The sequence below is a fragment of the Rhamphochromis longiceps genome, linkage group LG16 (assembly GCF_057381845.1).
Source record: "Rhamphochromis longiceps isolate RC_006_pf linkage group LG16, R_longiceps_female_GT1.1, whole genome shotgun sequence".
NCBI lineage: Eukaryota > Metazoa > Chordata > Actinopteri > Cichliformes > Cichlidae > Rhamphochromis > Rhamphochromis longiceps.
The window spans coordinates 10361275-10384255 of NC_140572.1; the positions used below are offsets into that span (position 1 = coordinate 10361275).

Genomic DNA, 22981 nt, shown 5'->3' on the forward strand with positions numbered 1-22981 from the left:
GGGGGAACAGAGGAGGTCTGGGGGAGGAGGAGACACACTTTTTATGTAGTGATTTCACTGCCAAGTTTTACAGACGCTTCACATAGATGAATCCAGTCCGTAGGCAGAGGTGAACAAGCCCGGTCGGAGGTAACAGCACGTAAATCAGCTGCTCGTCTGTACTTCAGCTCGCACCTGTATACCACAGGAGCTTTTGTGGGGGAAGTTTTTGAGACAATCCAAATGAAGTAGGTGCTTCAGGTGCTTCATACCTGAGGAACAGTGACAGCCTGGATTGCCCAAACCTCTTTAGAGTTCACACGAGGAGCAGGAAGAGTCTGAAACAGTGGCAGCTGCATGGCTAATGCAGTTTTTGGGAGATACTTTTACACTGCATATCTCTTGCACAGACATTATGCTGGACTCACACAAACCGCAAATTAATCACCTAGCCCACATTATCCTCACATACTTTTCCCATGCACATGAGTTGTGTCCCTTTTAGAGCATCAAATCTCCAAAACATGACTGACTTTTGCCCAGAAACTGTTGAGTAAAAGCAGCTGGCTGAAGGTAAGAGAGCTCACGCAGTCATTGTGCGGTTTTGGCTGCAGTAATGAGAAGAAGGTTGCCGGGCTCTGCTGATGAGTGCTCTGTGATGGATAACTGGCAGCGCAGAGTCGAAGCAGCTGTAGGTTATGTTGCGTGTTTGAAGGAGGCAGATACGATGGCGTTGTGCCGGGGATGTAGAAGTGTCTTTAGTCATATTTTATACTTAGAAAACAGAAGGTTTCAAATCAAGGACTGTATTAATAACAGATGATTGTGGGTGTAAATCGCTACCTTTAACTTCTTTTACTGGTCTTTGCTGGAAACTGGGGACCACAGTCTGCTCCATATCGCTGTTTTTCATCTGTCACTACTTATTACGGTCAATTTAAATGCCCCCTTTTAAAATTTTTACTTATTTTCTCTGAGGTTTTTTTTAGCTTTTGTACTTATCTAGCCCATTTAACAGTCCACTGCTGAGTGGGTTACTTTCTGGATGATAAAGTTAGAAGAACGTGGGAAGAGGAGGGAGTTAGATGAGAGGAAACATCGGCCAAGTCTCTGTGGCAGCTCTCTGTAAAGCCTTCCATAACGCCTAATGACCAGTTTGCCATGTCTCTGTTTGTGCACGATAAATACATTTATAATTCTCAAACAGCTATCAGCACAGTGTTTCTTCAGAGTATCCATATAATGGTCTCACAGTCTGCACATTTCCAGCCTGTCCTTCTAACAGACCCATCTATAAAAGAGCAGAAAAAACAGACTCTTTGTTACAAATGTTTTTTCTTCAAACTCTGAGTTTCACTGCGACTCATCAAACACTTTCTGTTTTCTCTCTGTGTGTCTCTGCAGCTGCTGAGCAGTAATGGGGAGACTGTGGAAGGGACCAACGGCGAGCTCCATGAAAAGGTAAAAATTGAAGCCTGAGCTGAAGTCGACTGGCAGAAAAATAACTGACAGTTTTTGTTTTTTTGTTTTTTAAAAACAACATTTTTGTCAGGTTGTCAAGCCAAACATGGCCCCGTTCAACAGTTTGAAAAGTAGAGATTTGATGCTTGTGTTTGTGATGCACACAATATCAGCACACTTTTTTTTTTAAAAAAAATGTAAAGACCCAAACAAAGGAAACAGTTGATGAGAGTGAAACATGAGTGAAATCAGGAGAGGTTACAGTCTGTTATTTTGGTCCTCAGCTGTCTCTCACAGCACTTTGTTGCTTCTCAGTGACCCAGTATGTACACATTTACACACAGTGTCTGTATACTGCACATGTCATGGGAGATGGACTATTAGCCTCAAAGCTGCTGAAGTGCACACTGATTGAAGTCAGGAGGACACGGACATTTGTATCATGCTACTCTGAGTCGATCTGCATTCACTGTACTATTATCTGAAAATCTGGACCTCCTGAGTGCAACACTGTGATGCCTTTTATTAAATGATGAGGTTTTGCTTGGGTTTTGTGTGCTCTTTGTGTGTTGCAAATATATAGTGCTGATGTCAATGAGATCCAACAAATGTTTCAACAGAAAGCCAGTGGCATTGTTCCTCGTGCTTTTTGGATTAATGTAGAATATATGAACTGATTTAGGATAAATGATTTAGATATTTTCTGAAAGCATAAAGGTAGATGGGAAAACGTTGGGCCACCCAGCAGCTTCTGTTCTCTCAGTTTGCCCCTTGCAAATGCGTAATTGTTAATACCGCGCCAAAAACTATTCAACAAAACACATTCAGTTCTGGACACAACACAAATGCAAAATGCTAACTCATTTCCGGGTGTTTCCCAGCCCTCTGTTATCAGCTTCATGTAGTAATTGGTAGTTAAAGTGTATTTGTACCCTTATGTTTTGGCTCTTTTGTCATACACATGTGTTTTCACAGGGGATCAACGGGTGTGTTCCTTCTCTGTACCACAGCAGAGACCGGAGGACCGAGCTTATCACAAGAGGAGTCATCACTTCAGAAAAAGAGGCTCTGCTTCTTGGTAAATGCTTCTTACTATTACTGGCTGTCAGTTTAGCTATATAACACATGGCTGAAACCAGAGGCGGAGCCAGACATTTGAAACACCCGGGGCTTAGCCCTAAAGGGTAGTATGCATGTGGGATGGGGTTAGAAATGACTGAAAGATTAATAGGCTCTGTTTTGAGTTTTGTTCAAAAAAGAATGACTTCATATAGGAAAAAAATATATCACATATGCAGGACACCTTAAACTAGTTTTTTTTAATTAAGCAGCAAGGCAGAACAAAGTCGGGGCTGTATCAAGACACAGGGACTAAACCCCAATTCAACCAGACCCAGAACTGATCCAGAATTAAAACAGGACTACAACAGTTCAAAATCAGGACTACTGAGGACTTAACCAAGACAGAACCAGAATCAGAACTAGATGATAGTAGCACTAAAAATCATCATAGACCTGCACTACACTTATTTTTTAATTCTACCAAAGTCCACTATTTAGATTGAGAAAAGTTTATATAATTATTTAGCCTTGTTGTGCAAACAAGCCTGCATAACTTAATAAATATAGAATTTGAAAAATAACAAACCTAAAAAGAAACACTAGGTACGAGATACATGAGTACCTATGATACGGTGATACTTTTGGTAAACAACCATTTGACTAACATGTGTGTCTCACCTGCTCTTCTTCATCTCTGTTCCTCTCTCTCCCTCTTTGTGCTGACAATCATCAAATATATAGTTGAAACCAGATATTTATGTACTCTTCAGATAAAAACACTTTTTTAAATTGTAACATCAAATCAGACTAAATGTTTATTTTTTTAGATTGATAAATATAAAAACATATTTGTTAACTTTAAGAGTAAAGAGAGAAACTATCTGTATTTCTTACAGTTTTTCTCAAATGCTAAAACACATTTCACAAACGTTTCCACCATGTTCTCCAATGTCTAAACACAACACCCTTTTCTAAAGCTACATAAACACAACCACACCTTCCCACTGCAAAACTCAAACTTTCACACCAAAAGAGCAGCTCGAAGCTTTCAAAACTGTAAACACTATACACAGCATTACACACTACAGCAAAACAATTGAAAACACAATGCTCAATTTGTGAGAAGGTTCTTTGTTTCATAACTGCCAATGCATATTTTTAGAAACTATACAGTAACGGATCGTCGTAGATCTCTGCAGAGGATTAGGCATTTAGATTTGTGAGTTTCATATGAGTAGTATAAATCTATAGAAAATCCTGCATGTACATACACTACTGTAACACAACTCAATGCAAAAACAGAATCTATCGCACACAACAGTAATCTTGAAAACATGAACAGGGTGTGAAGATTTTTTATTTACGTTATTCACACCACACACACACCACAATCACTGTGCGGCATCATGTCGCTGAGCTGTTGCTCGCATCTCGTCAGTAATGATGGTGCGAGGTTGTCTTGCTCTCCCTCTGGACCTTCTCCTCTCCCATGTTGGCCTTCTCCTCTTCCTCGTTGGTCGCTCCTCTTCCTCCTCTCCTTTGAACTCCTCTTCCTCGCTGGCCTGCTCCTCTTCTTCCAGGGCCAGCTCTTCTCCCTCCTCTGCATCAAATTCCTCTTCCCCTGACTCTGCCTTCATCCATTGTGTTTGTTTGGAATCTTCAGCATACTGTGCACTCTGAACTTGCTTTTACATGTGGGTACAGCATTAGCAACAAGTGTCTTCAATTTTGAGTCATTGTGTATAGTGAATGACAGAGGTGTGGACTCGAGTCACATGACTTGGACTCAAGTCAGACTCGAGTCATTAATTTTATGACTTTAGACTTGACTTGAAAAAATGTTCTAAGACTTGTGACTTGACTTGGACTTTTACACCAATGACTTGGGACTTGAATTGGACTTGAACCGGTTTACTTGAAAAGACTTGATATTTTACCCCAAATATAAAATTTAACATGCATATTATATGGAGATTGAAAATGTGACGTCATTCACGGGTAGAACCGCAAAGGATTCTGGGAACTCGTGGCAAGCGGTACTAGCGCACGCAGGCTTTCAATTAAAATCAGTCACACAGCGATAAAAAGAAACACAAAAATGTCAAGAAGCTGTTGTATTATTAACTGCAATAGCCGGTCGCATGACAGCCACGGGAAGCCGACGGGTAAAGAGATCGGTTGTTATCGGATTACGTCGTTGAAGAGAAATTGTTCGAGCCATGTTTCCGAAGTAACAAAGAGGCGACTGGATTGCAGCCATTCAAAGATCAAATATAACGTCCTAGAACACTCCAGCTAACAGGTTAGTCTGCTCCAAGCATTTACACAAAGGTCAGTCTGCTGTTGTAGTTAATACGTCATTTTTCTTAACATAATTGGTGATATAGGTTACAAGCAAGTCTGGCGCTGAACAGAAATTGTCGCGCTATGCTCCTTTATTTATTGTGCATAAATAGTGAATTGTCCTGACACAATATTGTGTTTCACTTCTGTTATTATGGTACATTGACAAAAACATATACTTTTATTCACAGGATAAAACAGGTTTTTTGTATCACTAATTGCCCAGTACGATTACAGCATACAATATTATTGTCACTGCTACATTTCTGTGATGCTACCAGAAATTATTTCCACTACTAATTAATTACCGTTGAGCTCAAAGGTTATATTAATAAACGGTTAACGAATGTGTATTTATGAAGACGATTTGTGAGACTGGTAAACTTATGATACGTACGATGGTCTTTACTTTCTACACGGTGCATTTCAAGGTCCTGCACCCATCCGTCGGTAAACTGTACCTGGGCTTGTTGCAGTGACCTGAAGTTACTAAACTTCATGAGTGTATGCACTCACTCCAAGAACCGTATAATTATAAATATGCATATAAATATGCTACGATGAGATAGCTGACTTCATCTAACTAGCAAATGTTGTCCAGGCTACGTTGGTGATACAGTTTTTTTAATGTGTATGATATTTTTGTCATGCGATTTTAAAGCTGGTCCTACAACCGCATCCAAGAATGACATGCAGCTTATCTCAGAACTGTCGGTGAAAATTATTCTTGGAGCTAAGTTTAATTGAGCTGCATTTTAAAGAGGTGCAATTTCACAATTTGTGTATATTTTCTAAGTTCACTATTTTGTATGTGTTGAGAAAAACACAGATTTAAAAACTACATGGTCTAATATTTACATTTAGCATAACTGCAACATTATTTTTTCGTTTGTTTTTTTTAAAGACTCGAAAGGACTTGAAATTCAAAGTTTCAGACTTGTGACTTGACTCGGACTTTTACACCAGTGACTTGAGACTCGACTCTGACTTGCCTGACATTACTTGAGACTTGACTTGAGACTTGAGGATAAAGACTTGAGACTTACTTGAGACTTGCAAAACAATGACTTGGTCCCACCTCTGGTGAATGACGCCAGGTGTGTTCCCTGTGTTCAAAGATTGGTGACTGTGGCAAGCATTTTGCATCACATGGGCTTTCATTTGAGGATATGAGCAGAGTTGTTTTGCAACATGTGTTTTAGCAAGGAAAGATGTGTTTAGATTTATGAGTACAGAGGGTTGTGTTTTGTGAATTGTGTCTTCATGTGACATGTGTTTATGGTACTGGAATATGGTGGCTACATTTAGTAAATGTGTTTAGACTACTGGTCATTTGGGTTACAGGATTGGCTTTTGTGTTTTAACATTTGAGAAAAACTGTAATTGTAAATGGCACCAAATTGTATTCAAAACTGAGCCACACTTATGGAGCTCCACAGTTCTTTTCCTGGTGTTTTGGTTGATGTCTCTTGATTTTCCCATGTCACAGAAACAGACTCTGTGTTTTGCCTTATATGCATCCACAGGTGTGCCACCAATTTACTCACATGGACTCTACTAACCTATCAGAAGCTTCTTCAGCTCAGAATGGAATCGTCTGGAGTTTTCTTATTAATTAACAATAAACTTAGTGTATATGTACTCCTAAATTTGATGAAAGTGATAAAAATAGACAGCTCTGTCTCTCTTTATTCTGACATTTAACTAATTCAAAAGATGTTTCAATATTTATCCAAAACAAAACAAGTTTACTCTAAATTGATGTTCAACAGTAAAAAAATGTTCTTGTGTTTTCTCCATAAAGTGTATGTAAATATCTGGTTTAAACTGTGGATATCCTGCTGTGTATTGAAATCCCTCTTGTTTTGCATAGAAATATACTGAACAACATACAAAGCATAATATATAAAATAACATTTACCTGAGTTTTTTCTTTGAAAGAAGCCTCTAATGTCCATTCTTATATTTCAGTACATAACTGAAACCGATTTAGTCGGGGAGGGTAAGAACTGAAAATATGAAATAAACACACGTAAGCTAAGACTCTAAAAAAAAATAGCATTTGTTCGGCTTTTCATTTCGCCATTTGTTGATTCACTTGAAGAGCAAGTAACGTAATATTGGTCAAGTGATCAGTTTGATATCAATCTTTCGTGATGCACCGTCAGAATTTACATTATTTGTACGGTACGAATGATTTGCTTTGGTACCTGGTCAAACTTAGACTCTCCTTAGTATGGCTGGCTCCGTTTCTCCAACAGCGCACTCACAGGCAGCAGCTGCCCCGCCCTCTCGCTCAGTCGTTTAGTGCCTGAGCTCGGATCATACCAATATCAGGGGGGATTCACGCACAGTCGTAAATTCCCACAGTGTGCACTATGTGCTTCGAATATTGTGTGTACTTTTTGTTTTATACAGTTGTCAGCCAGGCATCTAACTATGAAAAAAATTACACTCCAGAAGACCCCGGGCTTCTGAAAAAACAACCCGGGCTTAAGCCCAGTAAGCCACCCCCACGCTCCGCCCCTGGCTGAAACGCACTGGTCTGAGTTTGAAAAAATCTCTCAAGTATAGTTATACCACCAAACAAAAATGGCACAAAAAGCATGTTGATCATTTTTCCTCACGCAACAAGCATAGGTTTGGTTCAGTTTGTCCCAAGTGCACCTTTTTTGCTTTCTTCTGAAACTATTTTGGTTTTCATGTGAAGTATGACCCTGATGGACAAAAGTAAAACAGTATGTTGGATGTGCCATGCAATGCTCAATTACATTGGTGGAAACTAGTATGTTAGCGCAGTTAGCTCGTTAACGTGTTGACCGTCCAGCCCCACGCACGGGGCGATCCGCGGTAGCTCGTTGACAGAGATTTGCCGTGTTGTGGCTTTAACGTCATTTCAACGAGATTAACGCTGACAGCACTAGTGGGAACACAACGAATATGACTGCACATTTACTCCGACAGCATCCTAGTGCAAAGACAAGTGGAAGCAGACAAAAACAACAAGCACGCATGCTACAAACTTTACCCGAGTCATTTAGACAGCTGTTAGCACAGGATTCTCCTCATGGGGACCTGATATGTTTAATATGCTGCTGAGAATATAGCCCAGAAGAAGCGGATAGTATAGCTTTTATTTTGGAAAGAGACATTTCTCTGTAATAAACTCTCTTTTCCAAAGATGAGTGATTCCTCAATCAGATATATTTATTTTTTTTATTACTTTGTTGTTTCAGCAACATTAAATTTAAAAACTGTACTTTTGAGTTAAAATATATATTTATAATTTTAATAAATGACAAATTAAAAAGGCATGAACATTTTTTTGTATCGAAAAAATATCGAACCGTGACACCAAAGTATCGAATCGAACCGAACCGTGAATTTTGTGTATCGTTGCACCCCTACAATAAAGCTATCTATAAAATAAAGTATAGAAAAAGAGATATAAATATAAACATAAATATAAAAGGACACAAGTGTTACCACTAATGTTTCTGGGATGTTACTGATATTATAGGTGTACAGATGTGCACACGTTGTGGCGTACAAAGTGACAGAGTGCATTGAGGTATGGATGAGACGACACTGAAATAAAACCCCTTTTGACTTTTTGGTTGAAATCTGTGAGGGTTTTTTTTTTTTATTATTTGTTCCAGCAAACAGTGTCAGGAATAACGCAGAAGTTCACTGACAGTATGGTCCTGTTGTACCCAACAGGCAACACTGTGGCCAAATAAGCTCTCAGAGCACTCACTGCTTAATCTTTTACTCTTTCTCACCTCAGATCGTGAGGCTTCTGCTCTGCAGAGGCTGGACAGCGGAAGGAAAAGAGAGACTTCAGTCAGAAAATTAATCTCCAGTGGATATTATAACCTGAAGTTTTTCCATATCCTTCTTCTTGTTATGTATTTCAGATGGCATACGAAAGGAACAAAGTGAAAGCTTGCTTACCTCTCCATTACGTTATCAGTGGAAATCACCGGTATAAAAAACCTTTTTACCCACAGAGCAGTTAGGTCTTGGTCTTCTCCTTGGCTCTGTTTTCTTCCAGCCCAGGAAAGATGTAAATCTAATTTGGCTGCTGTGTGAGCAGAGGTGAACGTGTGAGAGCGCAGATTCTTGCTCGGAGTGATTTGTTTCCAGCCTCTGCTCATTCCAAGAAACTCTCCCAGTACACAGCTCAAGGTGGATTATGCGCATAGTTGGATTATGAAAGTCTTTGACTGGAACTTACTGACAGCTTTCATGGCTAATTTAATTTCCAGAGAGACTGTGCAGGCTGTGACGCTCATTCAAGCTACACGTGTGGACAGCAGCACCCTGATTACTTTGTAAGTTCAGCGCACAGCACAGTTCTGAGAGTATTCGGTAGCGGAGCATTAAAGATAACTGAACGTGAGTGCGCAAGAGTGCTTGACACTTAACTCGTCTCAGGTCATACCACCGCTGCCGTGTTAGGCGTAAACATAGCGTCTGCTGTCTGAGAGCTTGGAGAGCTCTCAAACCTTCTTCTGCAGGAGAGACAGAAAAACAAAGTGCCTAAAGCCTGCTGTGGCTCCTTTCTGTTTCTATCTTCTTCTAAAATCAGAGACGTGGATTTCACTCTGTGTTGGGCCCCCATACAGCAGCTGGACACAATTCATTTCTGCTGCCTTTGTTTCCCTCTGTAAAGCCTCGCGTTACCACAGACCATGCAGCAGCGTGGAGAAAAGCACAGGACGATCTGTATTTGTCCACAACAGAGCAGAGCGGGAGGAACAGCAGCACATTTATCTCTCTTAGTGGCGCCAAGAAAATCCAAATATGAAGGAGCGAGGAGGCACAGCTCTCTGTCTTCCTCCCCTGCTGCTGCTGCTGCTGCTGCTGGGAGATTTTCATCAAACAAACACATTTTTAAAGGCATGTGGCCGATTTTCTCACACAGTAAAATCAAATAAGACAATAGAATTTACATTTAGCATTTTAATTTGCATATCAAAACACTGAGTGGAAGTATTTTGAAATGTTATGCTACCTATTCTCCCTGTTTTATGGTTCTTGGGCATATTTGCCTTTACTGGATAGGGAAGACGGGAGAGTCACACACAGTAAATGGTCCCGGGCAGAATCAAGCACAGGTCCGTGCAGCCTTTCAGCATAGGAGGTCACCAGGTGAGCCTTGCAGGGAGAATGCTTCCACATTGACTGGCTTTCTGACTAACTTGAGTTAAGTGGGAGTGGGTTATAGCAGAGGCATTGCGGGAGAGACACAAAGAATCCACAATTCAAATCTACGGGAGAATTGCAAAGTCAGATTCTTTTTGAATGAGTGACCAATGGAACTGAAGGTCATTTATATAACGTTCAAAGTAGCTGACCCAGTAGAGCTCAAGATGGCTGCTCAGTTGCAAGGCTTCTATGTAGAAGGACTTTAGATTATGAAGTCCCCTGACTCTGACAAAACTCTTTTTAATTAATGAATTAATTTAGCCTTGAGTTCAGCATTGTTGCTACCGCCATCTTGGTTTTTTAGAACCAGAAGTGACTTGTGTCTAGGTTAGCTAGCTAAGGTGAACCCGAAGACCTTACGTGTGTCCCCATAAAGGTGCTGCATAGGCTGTCCTTCGAAGGCTGGAAGTGTTGGACCGTCTAGTTTACCAAATGCTGCTCCCTGCACCTAGCAGCCGTGACAGTAGCAGCTACGGACATTGGGCACAGTGTTGTTTTACAGAATAGAAATAGAAATCTTTATTTAATATTTTTTGTTTTACTTTTACTGGAGAAAACTGAGACCTTTTTTTGGCATGTGATGTATCAGAGACTGAGAGACACCACAGCCATGGGCTGAGTCCTTTTAGCAAACGGTTGCCAGTAAACTAGTTTTGCTAATGTAGCTCATGAGACTAATGTCATTTCATTTTGACAGTACAAATATAATAGATCCAATATTATATTAATTATTTTATTATCATATATTTTATATAATTTTTTAAATGATCTGTGGGTCAGGGTATGAAAGTGTATGTGTGTGTGTGTGTGTGTGTGTGCAAGGTGTCTTATTTGTACAAGGGACAGACAGAGGTAGGCTGCACAATTACTGCTAAGTAACATGCAACTCTTAATACTATAATAAGCAAGGTAAGCAAGTCATCCATGTATGTTGAACCTTTTGATATCAGTGTGTGAATGAAGGTGGAGAAAAAAACAGAAGGTTTTCAAGTGACAGTAAATTGTCAGTTTAGATGGTATGTTTGTTGCATTTGCACGTCTGCAAGCAGTCATCGAGAGTCTGGGTGCACACGTAAAAGAATAAATTGGATGCTCATTTCATACAGACTGTATGCGCTGTGTCGTGATGTTACTGTGTTCCACATCTATGGCTCAGTTATTGCTGTGTGGCTGCACAGATTGTTTTCTGCTATTGACTTGTTCAAATAGTCCAACCAAACACAATAAACAAAGGAGCTTTTTTAGCCATCAGTAGGTTTGCCAGCATGCTTTCTTTTGCACATTTGTGGAACATTTCGATACACACACACTCAGTTGTAGCATGTGTTCAAGTTTGTGTCCACTGTTTGAATCACTGTCTGCAGACACAGATGCCGAAGCCACAAATTGCCATGATTCATAAATTAGTCCTGGACTATTTGAAATGCCAAGCCTCAAACTTTAAACATTAAAACCATTTTAAGGCTCCATTATACAGCTGCAGCACTCCCTTTCTTTTGAATAAGAGGTCATACACAGAAAAATAGTTTTTTCTTACCTTTTGTGTTGTCTGTAGAAGCTAAACGATGGTCAAAAGTTTTCAAGCACTCATCATGAATGTCAGTAATTTTGAGCTTTTAATGATTTCTTGAACAGTTTTTTTTGTCCACTCTTGGCAGAATTGAGTGTGTTTAAATTAGCTGCTTTCCTGCCATGAATCCAGCTTTTAAGCGTTGTTCACAAATTTTTCAATAGAGTTGAATGTGGGGCTTTGTGAAGGCTTTTCAGATGCATCCTACACACAACAACAACCACCTCAGGTCCTGGCACTTTCAATACAGGGGAGGCATGATGAGCCGATGGAGCTCTGGTGTGTCAGCCTCCTCTGCAGCTGCACCACGAACCACGCACGTACATGTTGTAGTTTCATCAATTTCTCCAAACGCTCCTAAACTTTCCTTTGTATGCTTGTCTCCTCTTATCAGCAGTCAGCCCTATCTTATACATGTAGAAAATATTTCAGTTGTAGTTTGGATTTGTTCATTTTAACTCATTTAACTCATCTAAAGAAGTAACAGGTTTTTTATTTTTTTTGTGCGCTACTTTTAAAACAAGAAGACAAAGATTTGTACCACTTGTATATCGTGACAGTAAATGTACTGTTAGCAGGTGTCTTCCTGAAAAATAACTTGGATCCATAGTAAATACTATGAAACTTATCTGAACCTGCAATTGAAATAGCCTGGACCCAAATGTCATACTGCATTCGTCGATTATGTAGGTTTTTTCTCCTCCCTTTTTCTAAGTTAGAGTTCCTTGGTGCAAGCTTGAAATTTAACTTCCTTTTTTAGTGCACCCACATCCCTGCCCCTCCTTCAGCCTACAGTTCTCTGTGGCACTGTTCCATGTGAGCAGGCCTGGTGGAAGAAATTGAATTAGGCCCGTCTGTAATTGCAAGCGTTTCGCCACATAAATCAAGGAAATAAATATTGGCTGTGCTGGATCCTCCAGGGGACGCCACTCTATTTCTTTACCCTTACCCAACCCCCACCATCATCCACTCCTTCCCCCCCCTCCGCATGACTGCCTACCTTTGCAGGACCTCTCAGAAGTAATCAAGTTGAGAGCAGTTTCTGCTCTGGCCAGCATTTTTATGGGGCTGCTCTGCCATTTGTTTATTGTGCAGCATTTCATGAGGATGCAGATTGGCTGCTCTGCTGGAGCCTGAACCTTTATATCTAAAAGTCACTCTAGTGGATCTTACTTCTTTGTCAGCTCAGTGTGTGTGTGTGTGTGTGTGTGTGTGCACACGCACTTTGGCTTTATTAGTTTGCTAAGCCTGTTCTTGAAGCACTCATGAATACTGATGGTAAATACTAAATATACACACTTGCAGTTTTCAAAGACCACATTTGCCTCACAAATACTGCATTCAGAAATCCAATGACAAATGTTTCTGTCCAAATGTTGAACAAATTTAAAGTAAAATCTGCAAATGAAAATGGGAATGAATGCTCATTGAAATATTTGTATGCATTGTGTGTAATATAAATATGCTGGGGTTTTTTACTGTTCCATCCTTAATTGAGGTTTAGATGTTTCTCTATAGTTTTGTTAACCTTTGATTTACTTACTCATCATCTCTGCCAGTGAGATGTTAGATCGCTCCCATGCTCATATTTTCATTGCACTGAACCGCAGGTTTATCTAATGGCCCTTCTTCTCCGCAGGCATTATATCGACCTTCCTCCATGTCCATCCATTTGGGGCCAACCTCGAGTATCTGTGGTCGTACATACAGAGACTAGACTCCAAGGTAAATGTCATTAAAAAACAACATGAAACATTCAGCTACATTTCTCACTAAACCCTATTAAAGAACACATGACATAGAAAATGTATGTAATACACAAAATACTCATGAGCAACAAACAAGGGATTGCAAAGGCATAATCTATGTAACCTTTCTTAGAATTGGACTGGCCATTTCTAAGAAGTTCTCTGGGTTTTGCTCGAGAGTAAGCCTATGGGTGCGTCAGTGCTTTTAGATATTTTTATCAAGCAAAAGCACAAAGCAGCATACTGATACTAAGGCACAAAAGAACACACACATAGCAGTTTTACTTTCATTTCATTCATCTTCGGCAACAGTCTCACATACAATGCTTAACAAATTTAGTATAACACCTATAATGATTTATATAAAAAGTAATTTTTCAGAAATTGTATATAAATAACTGTAACTTGCCAACTTAACAAATAATAATAATAATGTGCTTTACAACTGCTTTTTCCTTGTTTATATGTAAAACATTTCAATTATGTTAGTGATAATTATATTTTAGCATTATAAATATCACGTAGACTAAAGAGCTTGCACATATTAGTGAATTAACCATTACAGAAACATAAAAGATGATTCTGATAATTATCCAACAGGTTACTTTATGGTAGCTAAGCTGCATTTGTCACAATGCCACAAACTTCAATTCATTTCTTTTCTCAATTAATTTCAGTCGTATTTATATAGCATCAAATTACGATAACAGTCACCTCAAGGTGCTTTATATTGTAAGGTAAAGACATCCTGAGTTTAGATAGCGGCTCTGTGTTGGAATATGACACTGAAGAAGATAACAGTGGAGGAAGCAGATCCTTAAATTTAGTTACAGCCCTTTCAAAAAAATATCTACTGTAATCAGATGTATTTCCCACTGCTATGTAAACCATTATTGTAAATATAAATGTTATTAGGGAATGATCACTCAAAGGCACTACATCAGGTAAAAAGCATGAGAAATCAGATAGAAACAGATACGGTTGAGGCTATAAAGTTCGAGTTTTTTGGAGCCTCAAGTGGCCAATAGAGGAACTACAGTTTTTGGCACTTAAGTGTTGGCTTTATAATACAGCCCTAGATGTTGCCAGATGATAAAGATTTGCCATATAACAACAAAATGTGTCTAAAAATTATCCAATTTTCTTTGGTTTTTAATTAATCTAGTGAAGGTTGTACCTGCAAATCCAAGGTAGGTCTAATGTGTTTTCATAAGACCCAAAGTACCAAAGTGATATCCAATATGATATGAAAATCAAGAATAAAAGCCCCTGTAGTTTGTTCTATGTCAGTCTGATTTCTCTTCCTCTCTGCTGTCGTCGTTCAGGTATCTGCAGGGGAACTGGAGCGGCTCATGGTCCGTCTGCCCAGTATGTTCAGGCAGGAGCTGAGTGGCGTCGGTGCAACTCTGGAAAAAAGATGGAAATTCTGCGGTTTTGACACACTGAGTTCAGCGTGACACAGGAGTGGCGCACACACACACTGCGAAGACACACCAACGTGAACAGATGTGCACAATGCCTCGGACCTTTAATTCACATGTGTGTGTGCGCATGTTCTTCAGACACACGGCAGTGCAGTAGACAACAGATGACGTTCACTCAAGCAGACACTGGAAACTGTGAAAGCGACGGATTTTTTTTTTTTAGAATCCCAAAAGACATTTCACCTCTGGATGCTGGGTTCAGGTGAAATAACATTTCTTTTCCTCACTGCAGATTGTCACCACGGTGAACTGCAACAGGGCGTTATAGACTATCGTCGGTCAGCGCGGAAGACACACCCTCTGTCTGTCCTCTGAAGTGAATCATGGTCCTTGGTGTCTTGCTGTCGGTGCAGTTTGGAGTCTGAAAAATCCAGCAACAACCGAAACATCACAGACAGAGAGTTAAAAAAAAAATTATACCAAAGTTGAACGTTAAAAGATTTGATGCCAAACCTCATTTCCCTGGCAGATAAATCATCTCCTACTTGGTCCAAGAACTGGCTGTGCAAGGGAGTTTTTGCTGGGCTTCCTGTGGCATGATGGGACCACAGATAGATCACTTCCTCTTAATGGTTTGGAAAGGACTTTGTACACCAACTCTAAATCTGTCATTCAATAAAAACACATACAGAGCCCTTTAATTTAATCTTTACTGCCAGCTGATTGTAATCTTGTGTTACTTTCTGAATGTGGTGGTGAAACAATATCTAACATTATTTGTGTTGCATTTTCTCTATATTCATATTTGGGGTTTTCAAGCTTTCAGGCAATTCCCTGACTTTGTCCATAAGGAAGCGATTTTCCCCAGAATTTCTACTGGGGTGCAAATTATGTGTTGCCTCAGAGAAGATTTGCTGCTTTTAAGGCTAAAGTAAGGGAATAAAAGTCTGTGTGCACAGTGACCACCACAGATTACATGAAAGGACGGCCATTGCACAACTAACTTCAGCCTTACTCTGCTAGACTATCAGAATACAGTAAATCCCCCATTCTGTAAAAAGAGTATATCTGCAGAAAGGAGTATCTGAAATAAGATTTTTTTTTTTAAGTAAAAGCAATTTAAAAGGTCAGTATACAAGAGATCTATAGGGTGTTAGAAATATCATATGTGAGAACAAATAATGGTGAGAACATGTTTGACACTGTGAATTCTTTAGGTATGCTCATTGCATTAGTTTCAATTAAGCTTTATTTATACAGTGCCAAATCACAGCGTCAGTGCTTTTTATATTGTAAGGTAAAGACCCAACAATAATACATTCTTGGTGAGGGGAAAGAGCAGAGAGAGATGGGACAAGAGACAAACTATAGTGATAATGTAAATAGATCTAATCCCAGCACAGAACCCTGTGGAACTCCAATCACTGCAGCCCGGTACCTTTAATACCTGTGGCCTGTTCTAATCTCTATTTGTGATTAGAACAGATCATATGTCTGTGTCACATGATCTGGAATTGACCATTTCAATTCAATTCAATTCAATTTCAATTCAATTCAATTTTATTTATATAGCGCCAAATCACAACATAAGTCGCCTCAAGGCGCTTCATAGATACGTACCTGTCAGTGATAAAGTACCTTATATAGTGCTAGAAGTTTACAGTTTTAAGGCCAGACTACCCTGTGGGATTATATCCGTGAAGACTACGTGCAGTATAAGGACCTAGATTTTGCTACTCCTGATCAGAGAATAAGCAAGCCAAAAATCTTCAAACAGACATGTGCTACTTCACACCTGGGTACCATCGCAAAACATCTTGGATACATTTACCGTAAATAATGTGAGCCTCCATTGTTACTGGATGCTAGTGTTTACTGAGTGACAGTTTAGGGTTGGTGTGTGAACATGAGTTCGTATTTATTTCTTACTGCCAGATATTTTTTAATTGAAAAAATAATAATATACAGGCAAACTGATGTGGAGTTTGAAATAATCTGAGTGACTAAGTGTAAAAACACTCCAGGCCTGTTAGGTGCTCCCTGATGAGGACACGGACACTGGAAACAGGAGGGTTAGAGGAAGGAAAGGACAATATTTGGGGGGAAAAAAACGCATGAAGATGATGGAAGTAAAGAAAGAAAAATTGCTGATTTGTCAAAGACCGATGTGAGGGATCGAAATTCAATCATTCTGCTTAATTTATTTCATTATATTGTGTAAAGAAGCTGTTCACAGAAGGCAGCAGACTGAAATGTTCCACTGCCATATTACATATTGTAATTAAATATGGTAAAATGCAAAAAACATGACCTAAGTGGTGCTACTTTTTTCAAATACAGTATACAAAGTTAATGACTGTGACAAATATTTATTATCCTTCTGACTAGAGCGAAGGGAAGAGATCATGATGTTCGTCTGGGGACTGAAGATGATTTTTGTCATTTCTGAGTGTTTTTAAAGACCACAAAGCTGGACATGTAGAAAATACAATGCTAATGTTATTTAGCATTGCACTCCCATTAATGTTATGGGTACTCGTTCTCCTTATTTAAATATCTAAATATCTTCTTTTCTAAAAAAGAAAAAAAGAATGGTTGCACAAAAGTGTGGCTTGGAAGTGGAAGAGTGGAGTGCTCCACGTTTTGAATTTTCAACAACAGGCTGATACAAGTTAAGTTTGAACACGTTACTATAATAAAATACTTCTTATCACTTGCTGCTGTCTAAATCCAGATTGTGAGTTATATACCGACTATGTATTTAAGCTTTGCTGTAGATCAGTTTGCATTAGTAATCTCTGCTTTTGTGTTGTTTTGGGTCTAAACGTTCACGCACTCCAGCAAGAAAAAGTAAGGAAACAAGTTTAATTTCATTTTTTTAGGGTATTTAGCTTCCCATTTTTTAAAATTTCAACCTTTTGTAATGAAGTGATATTTTGCAGATGAATTCTCTACTCCATGCTTCTCTTTTCCCTGTAAATTCTCCATCACACCTTTCCTTGACCTCATAGTGTTTTACACTGAGGACATATAGAAAGCGTTATCAGTTAGAGTACAAAAGCTCTATATAAGTAACAGTCTGGTTACCAAATGGTGGTTAGAGGCCTTTTTTTGGACTATTTAGAAGTATCCTGACCACATGAGGAGCTAAGCTTAAAACTAAAACAGGAAATAACCGTCGACACATTGAGAGAGACAATGACTGATCCACAAAAGCAACATGATGCTGAAAAATATGTAGCGAAACAAGAACTGAAGAAAACTGAGGAACCAAAATTTAACAAAAAAAAAAAAAACCAAAACAATCATGGATAGTACAAAGCCCATGATGGACATTTTGTGTGATTTTTTTTCCCACACAAAACTCAACAACCAGTTTAAGAAATACTACTTCAAAATAAAGTTTTAGCTGCTGGTCACAGCATGGATCCCAGTGTGTGACAACAGAGATTTCCAGTTTCAAGTTTCTGAAAGTTGCATTTTGAACCAAAGAGGTTTGGGGGAAAAAACTTGGATTTTCCTCCTGGGAAACTGTGAAAACAGCAATTTGTGGACAAACAGTAAATCAGGGGTTGGAAATATTTAGTTGGGTATTTAATTAGGGTAGGCTGTAGTTTTCCAGGCATGGTGGTGCCTCGGTAATATTTTATTCTTTCATTTATTTCATTGCATACATTTAACACTAGAAACCAGACCACAGATTTGGTGGTTCTGCTGGAGCTACAGCAGTACACATAAATATAGGTTTAACAGAAACACTCATACGCTGAGGTATTACATCAATAAGTCTTGCTACACACACTCAGCCCTGAGATCTGAGTGACAGGAAACACCAAATTGATTGATTGATCGATCATACTTTATTCATCCCGAGGGAAATTGGGTTAAGGCTGCCAGAATTTAGCTTAGTGTGATGGTCATTTTGCTAACTGCATGTGGGACACCTTGCTGACCTTTTCCCTTTAAATGTTACAGGATTTTATGGGTTGGGAATGACATTAAAAGTGCATTTGCAGTTATTTTCACAGCAAATTTGTGGAGAAAATTACAGGTTATGGTTTTAGTGATGTGGAAGTAGTTTTTCTTACAGTAATACCTCTGCAAAGTGAAGCTCAGTGCAGCAACAAAACTAAATAAAAGAAGAGTGTAAAAGGAGACTGTAAATAAAAGTATTCAAACTTTACTTCTCTGGGGAATCCAGCTCACAGGATGATGTAAAAGGCTGTTCATGACCACAGAGCTGCTACTGATGCAACACGGACGTAACACACGTGGCTGCTAATGGAAACATGAGTGTGGGTGTATGTGTATGCACGGGGTATCTAAACACAAATCTAGGGCAGAGATTCACTGTCAAACACAATCTTTGCTAAAGGCTTTTTTAGCATTTTTCTCCTTCCCTGCTCACAAATCTCTTTCAGCTCAAGAAAAATTAATTCCATGGAGGAATCACTGACTCACTGAAGTTCCTGCAAAGGAATTCACACCCGTTTTCATGGATATATTGCTGTACTGCAGGCACGCCGTCTCTTCTACTGCAATCCCTCCCAAACCCGCAGTTCCTCTTTATGTGCTGAGACTGAATGTGAAGCAAATTTTAGAAGTGGATGAATCAGATAGAAAGGCAATGGAAAGATGCAGATGAGTGCACACAGATAAACCGAAGCCTCAGTTTCTAGCTTTTGATTGGTTGCTCTCGAGTGTGTGAACCTTCACGTTCCATATGCTTTCTTTATGGCCATTGGTGGTAATGATAACCGTGCACCCGCTCTCTGTCACTGGAAAGCATTCGTGGAGGAAATATCAGATCATTGCGATCAATATTTTAAATCTTGAATGCTTCACTTCTGGTTAAAATGTAGTCGATAGTGGTAACATTGAAGTGGTTTACAATTAAAGGTCACAGAATTCTGTGTGCAAAGGAACAAACTCGAGTTATTTAGATAAAAGAGTCGGGCAATAACTGACTTTTTTCATAATTCTATAAGCGATCTATAAGATTTTGTGCTGCACAAGGCAAAAGTCTCCCTCACAGTCATGTTGTAGAAGATGTGCTTCAGATTATTGTTCTGCTGCCACATTTTGGTCCAAGCTTTAGGTGCCGAATTCTAAAATCATTCATTATTCTAAAGCGTAGCATTTGATTCGAGAATTTGGTATATGGAAGAGTTCCTACTCAATGACAGAAAGATGTCCTGCAACTGCAAAACAAGCCCAAATCATCACGCCTGCTCGTAGCCGAAAAATAGCTTTACTTTGTTGTCTGGGTCAAGTTTTCTTGCAAGAGACAGAGAGAGGCGTTGAAAGACTGCTCCAACGGAACTTATTGTTTTGGAGGAAAACACGAACACAGTGTACAGTCGAGTCTTAATAGCTTACTTACAACTGGGCTCGTCAGGCACTCTTCTTGGCTGAAGTGGTTATTATTATATTTACATGCTTCCAGCTCCCGTTTTTGCTCGATGACAGCTCGTCCTTTTCCACTCTCCTTTTTCTCCCTCCTCGCGCTCACAGACACATAACGGGTATGGCAGTCCATTCTCCCTGCAGCACGGACTACACTGCCCATGAGGCTACATTCGTTAGAGCTGTACCTGTAGCATTCTGCCTATTAGCTTAGCACAACAACAACAAAAAGGTGCTCTCTCACCCAGGAAACACGCAGAGAGAGAGCGTCACCCTGTAACCATGGCAACCGTAACGCTGCCGCCTGGAACAACAGAACGTAGCTGTCAAACAAACCCAAACAGTCCTGACCCGCGACAAAATGAAACAGGAAAGTACCGCCGTGTAATCCATTTATTTCAACAAAGTAACTGTATTCTAAATACCACCTTTTTAAACGGTAACTGTAACGGAATACAGTTACTCATATTTTGTATTTTAAATACGTAACTGCGGTACATGTATTCCGTTACTCCCCAACACTGTAGACAGGCAAGTCCAACAATTCACTCAGAAGTGCAATTTTCCAATCGTGCTCGTCCCTTGCTCCCAGTGCGTTCCGTGTTGTAACTCCCTAGTGTGTGTGGTCCCCAACTCTTCTCCGCTCGCCTTTCCTGGAGGAAGAAGGACAATCCACAATTAGCCACACACGCTAGCCGACTACCAAGACCACACGTCTCGCACAGACTATACCAGTCAGGAATAATAATCCCACGTCGACTGTCGCCGCGAGTCCCGGTTAATTACCTCCGTCTAGCCCGGGAGATGATTACCAACCGCTGATCAGGTAATCACCTGCAGGTGCAACAGCGAGGACGGACTCCCGATGACGACAGTCGCCAGGTCACGCCTTTCCCACGGCGCGCACTTCCGTAAACAGCCCCGAGGACCGGGGGGAGAGAGAGAGAAGCAGACACAGCCACACACTCTACATACAAACGTGGACAGAACAGTAGATGACACCACTGCTCACGGACACCCGAGTCCTCCAGAGCCGGGTCCGTGACAGAGTTATTCTTATCAGATGCCCGAACCACCTCATCTGGCTCCTTTCGATGTGGAGGAGCAGCGGCTCCACTCTGAGCCCCTCCCGAATGGCTGAACTTCTCTAAGGGAGAAGTCAGCCACTCTTCGAAGGAAGCCCATTTCCGCCGCTTGTATCCGCAATTGAGAGCTTCGCATTTACACTCAGCTCTCTCTTCACCACGACGGACCAGTACAGCGTCCGCATCACTGCAGCTACAGCACCAATTTAACATAAATGTATTTGAAAAAAAATCCAACTTTAAAACCTGCATATGTCTGTCAGGCACATTTACTCTGAATTGCCTGAATTTGTCATTCTCAGTCGCCTTTCTGTGATTAAAAATGCACAATAATGATTAAATGGAAGAACATCAGTCTTTATACTCATTACTTTTAATAATATACTGTATAATCAACGATAACAAAACCCCAAGGACATGTTCACAAACATGAACTGCCTGCAAAAAAAGAGTTTGATACAATAACTAAAATGTTACAGTACAGAATTTAACTGTTCACCATACAGACTGTACAGCATCATTTCACTTTATGTACTCTTTGTCATTTAGCTCATTCATCATTTTCTAGCAGTGACACTCTCTGTTTCCTCTATAATTAGTACTAAATTACTTTGGAGTTTCTCTGAAATATTGTTGTAATTTATACATAATGTGATATAACCACTTTAGTCAATCAGACACAGTCTCTGTGGTTACTCCTGTCGTCATTTTCAGGAATCAATTTCAAATCACTCATGCACCAAACTCCAGCGTCTCTATAATGTAACCTTTTGACATGGATTTGAACGGCAGCATTTCTAAACGCTATTTATTCATTAACGCCTTAATTTTTTTTTCCTGTTACATTTTACAGGCTGCTGTCAGAAGAAATGAGGAGAATGTGCCACATTAGTTTGCATTATTAAATTACAGACAGCACTTTCCCCAGCGCTGCAGTTTGTCCACAAGTTTAAGCAGCAGCCTAAAAGATTTTACAACACGGCTGCTTCTGCTTCCTCTGGGTCTGAGAGAAGAGAGAAACCAATTTCGCAATTTGGGGCAGCGCTTTACTATTTATACACCACTCCTGAACAGGGAACACGCATAATCACACTGCGGCCCGTGCATGAGAGGAGGGAGCACGAGTGGGGAAGGCTGACTGCAGTATTTATGGCTCCGTAGGTTTACTGTGTCAACAGCAGGCTTTTCTCTCTCCTCAGATCCCTAACTGTTCATGTCTCCATTTGTACACAACAGCTGGCAGTGGCTTCATTCCTCACATTCACCCAGGGTTTCTGTTTGACTGTTGATTTATCCATTTGCCATCATTGTTCCGGACAGGAAGGAGTTGAGATGATGATTCAAAATGCGTCAATAAGTGCTACCAAAACAATTTTGTAACCTGATTTACACATTTTTTATGACGCTACTGATCCACCTGCACAGATGTGGCAGTAGGATTAAAGCAACCACAGTTTTAAGAAGTTACCTTCCTGCATTCCCTGACATTCATCTGACAGCTTGCCAGAATCACTTTGAGGCTGACCAAAAGCCGTTAGTTTATGTTTTTGCCTTTTCTGCACCTCCTCCACAGATCTGCATTCCTCTTCGCATGAAGTCAGCTGCTCCAGAGTTCCTTAAGCTAACCATGCCCGATAGGACTTCCTGTTCAGCTTGACAGCTCCTTTATCTCAGGTGTCCTCCATCTTCTTC

The 22981-nt window shown here is 40.0% G+C and overlaps 1 protein-coding gene across 2 annotated transcripts in view; it reads left to right on the forward strand.

The window, feature by feature from the left end:
* Positions 1 to 17457, forward strand: part of enox1 (ecto-NOX disulfide-thiol exchanger 1) — a 156273-nt gene extending 138816 nt beyond the window's left edge. For both annotated transcript variants that reach the window (XM_085384869.1, XM_085384868.1), the window contains exons 13-16: positions 1384 to 1440; positions 2416 to 2518; positions 13266 to 13351; positions 14700 to 17457. In XM_085384869.1, the coding sequence (XP_085240995.1) occupies positions 1384 to 1440; positions 2416 to 2518; positions 13266 to 13351; positions 14700 to 14831 (378 nt within the window). In that variant the 3' untranslated portion in view covers positions 14832 to 17457. The remainder of the gene's footprint in view (positions 1 to 1383; positions 1441 to 2415; positions 2519 to 13265; positions 13352 to 14699) is intronic.
* The last annotated feature ends 5524 nt before the right edge of the window (positions 17458 to 22981 follow it).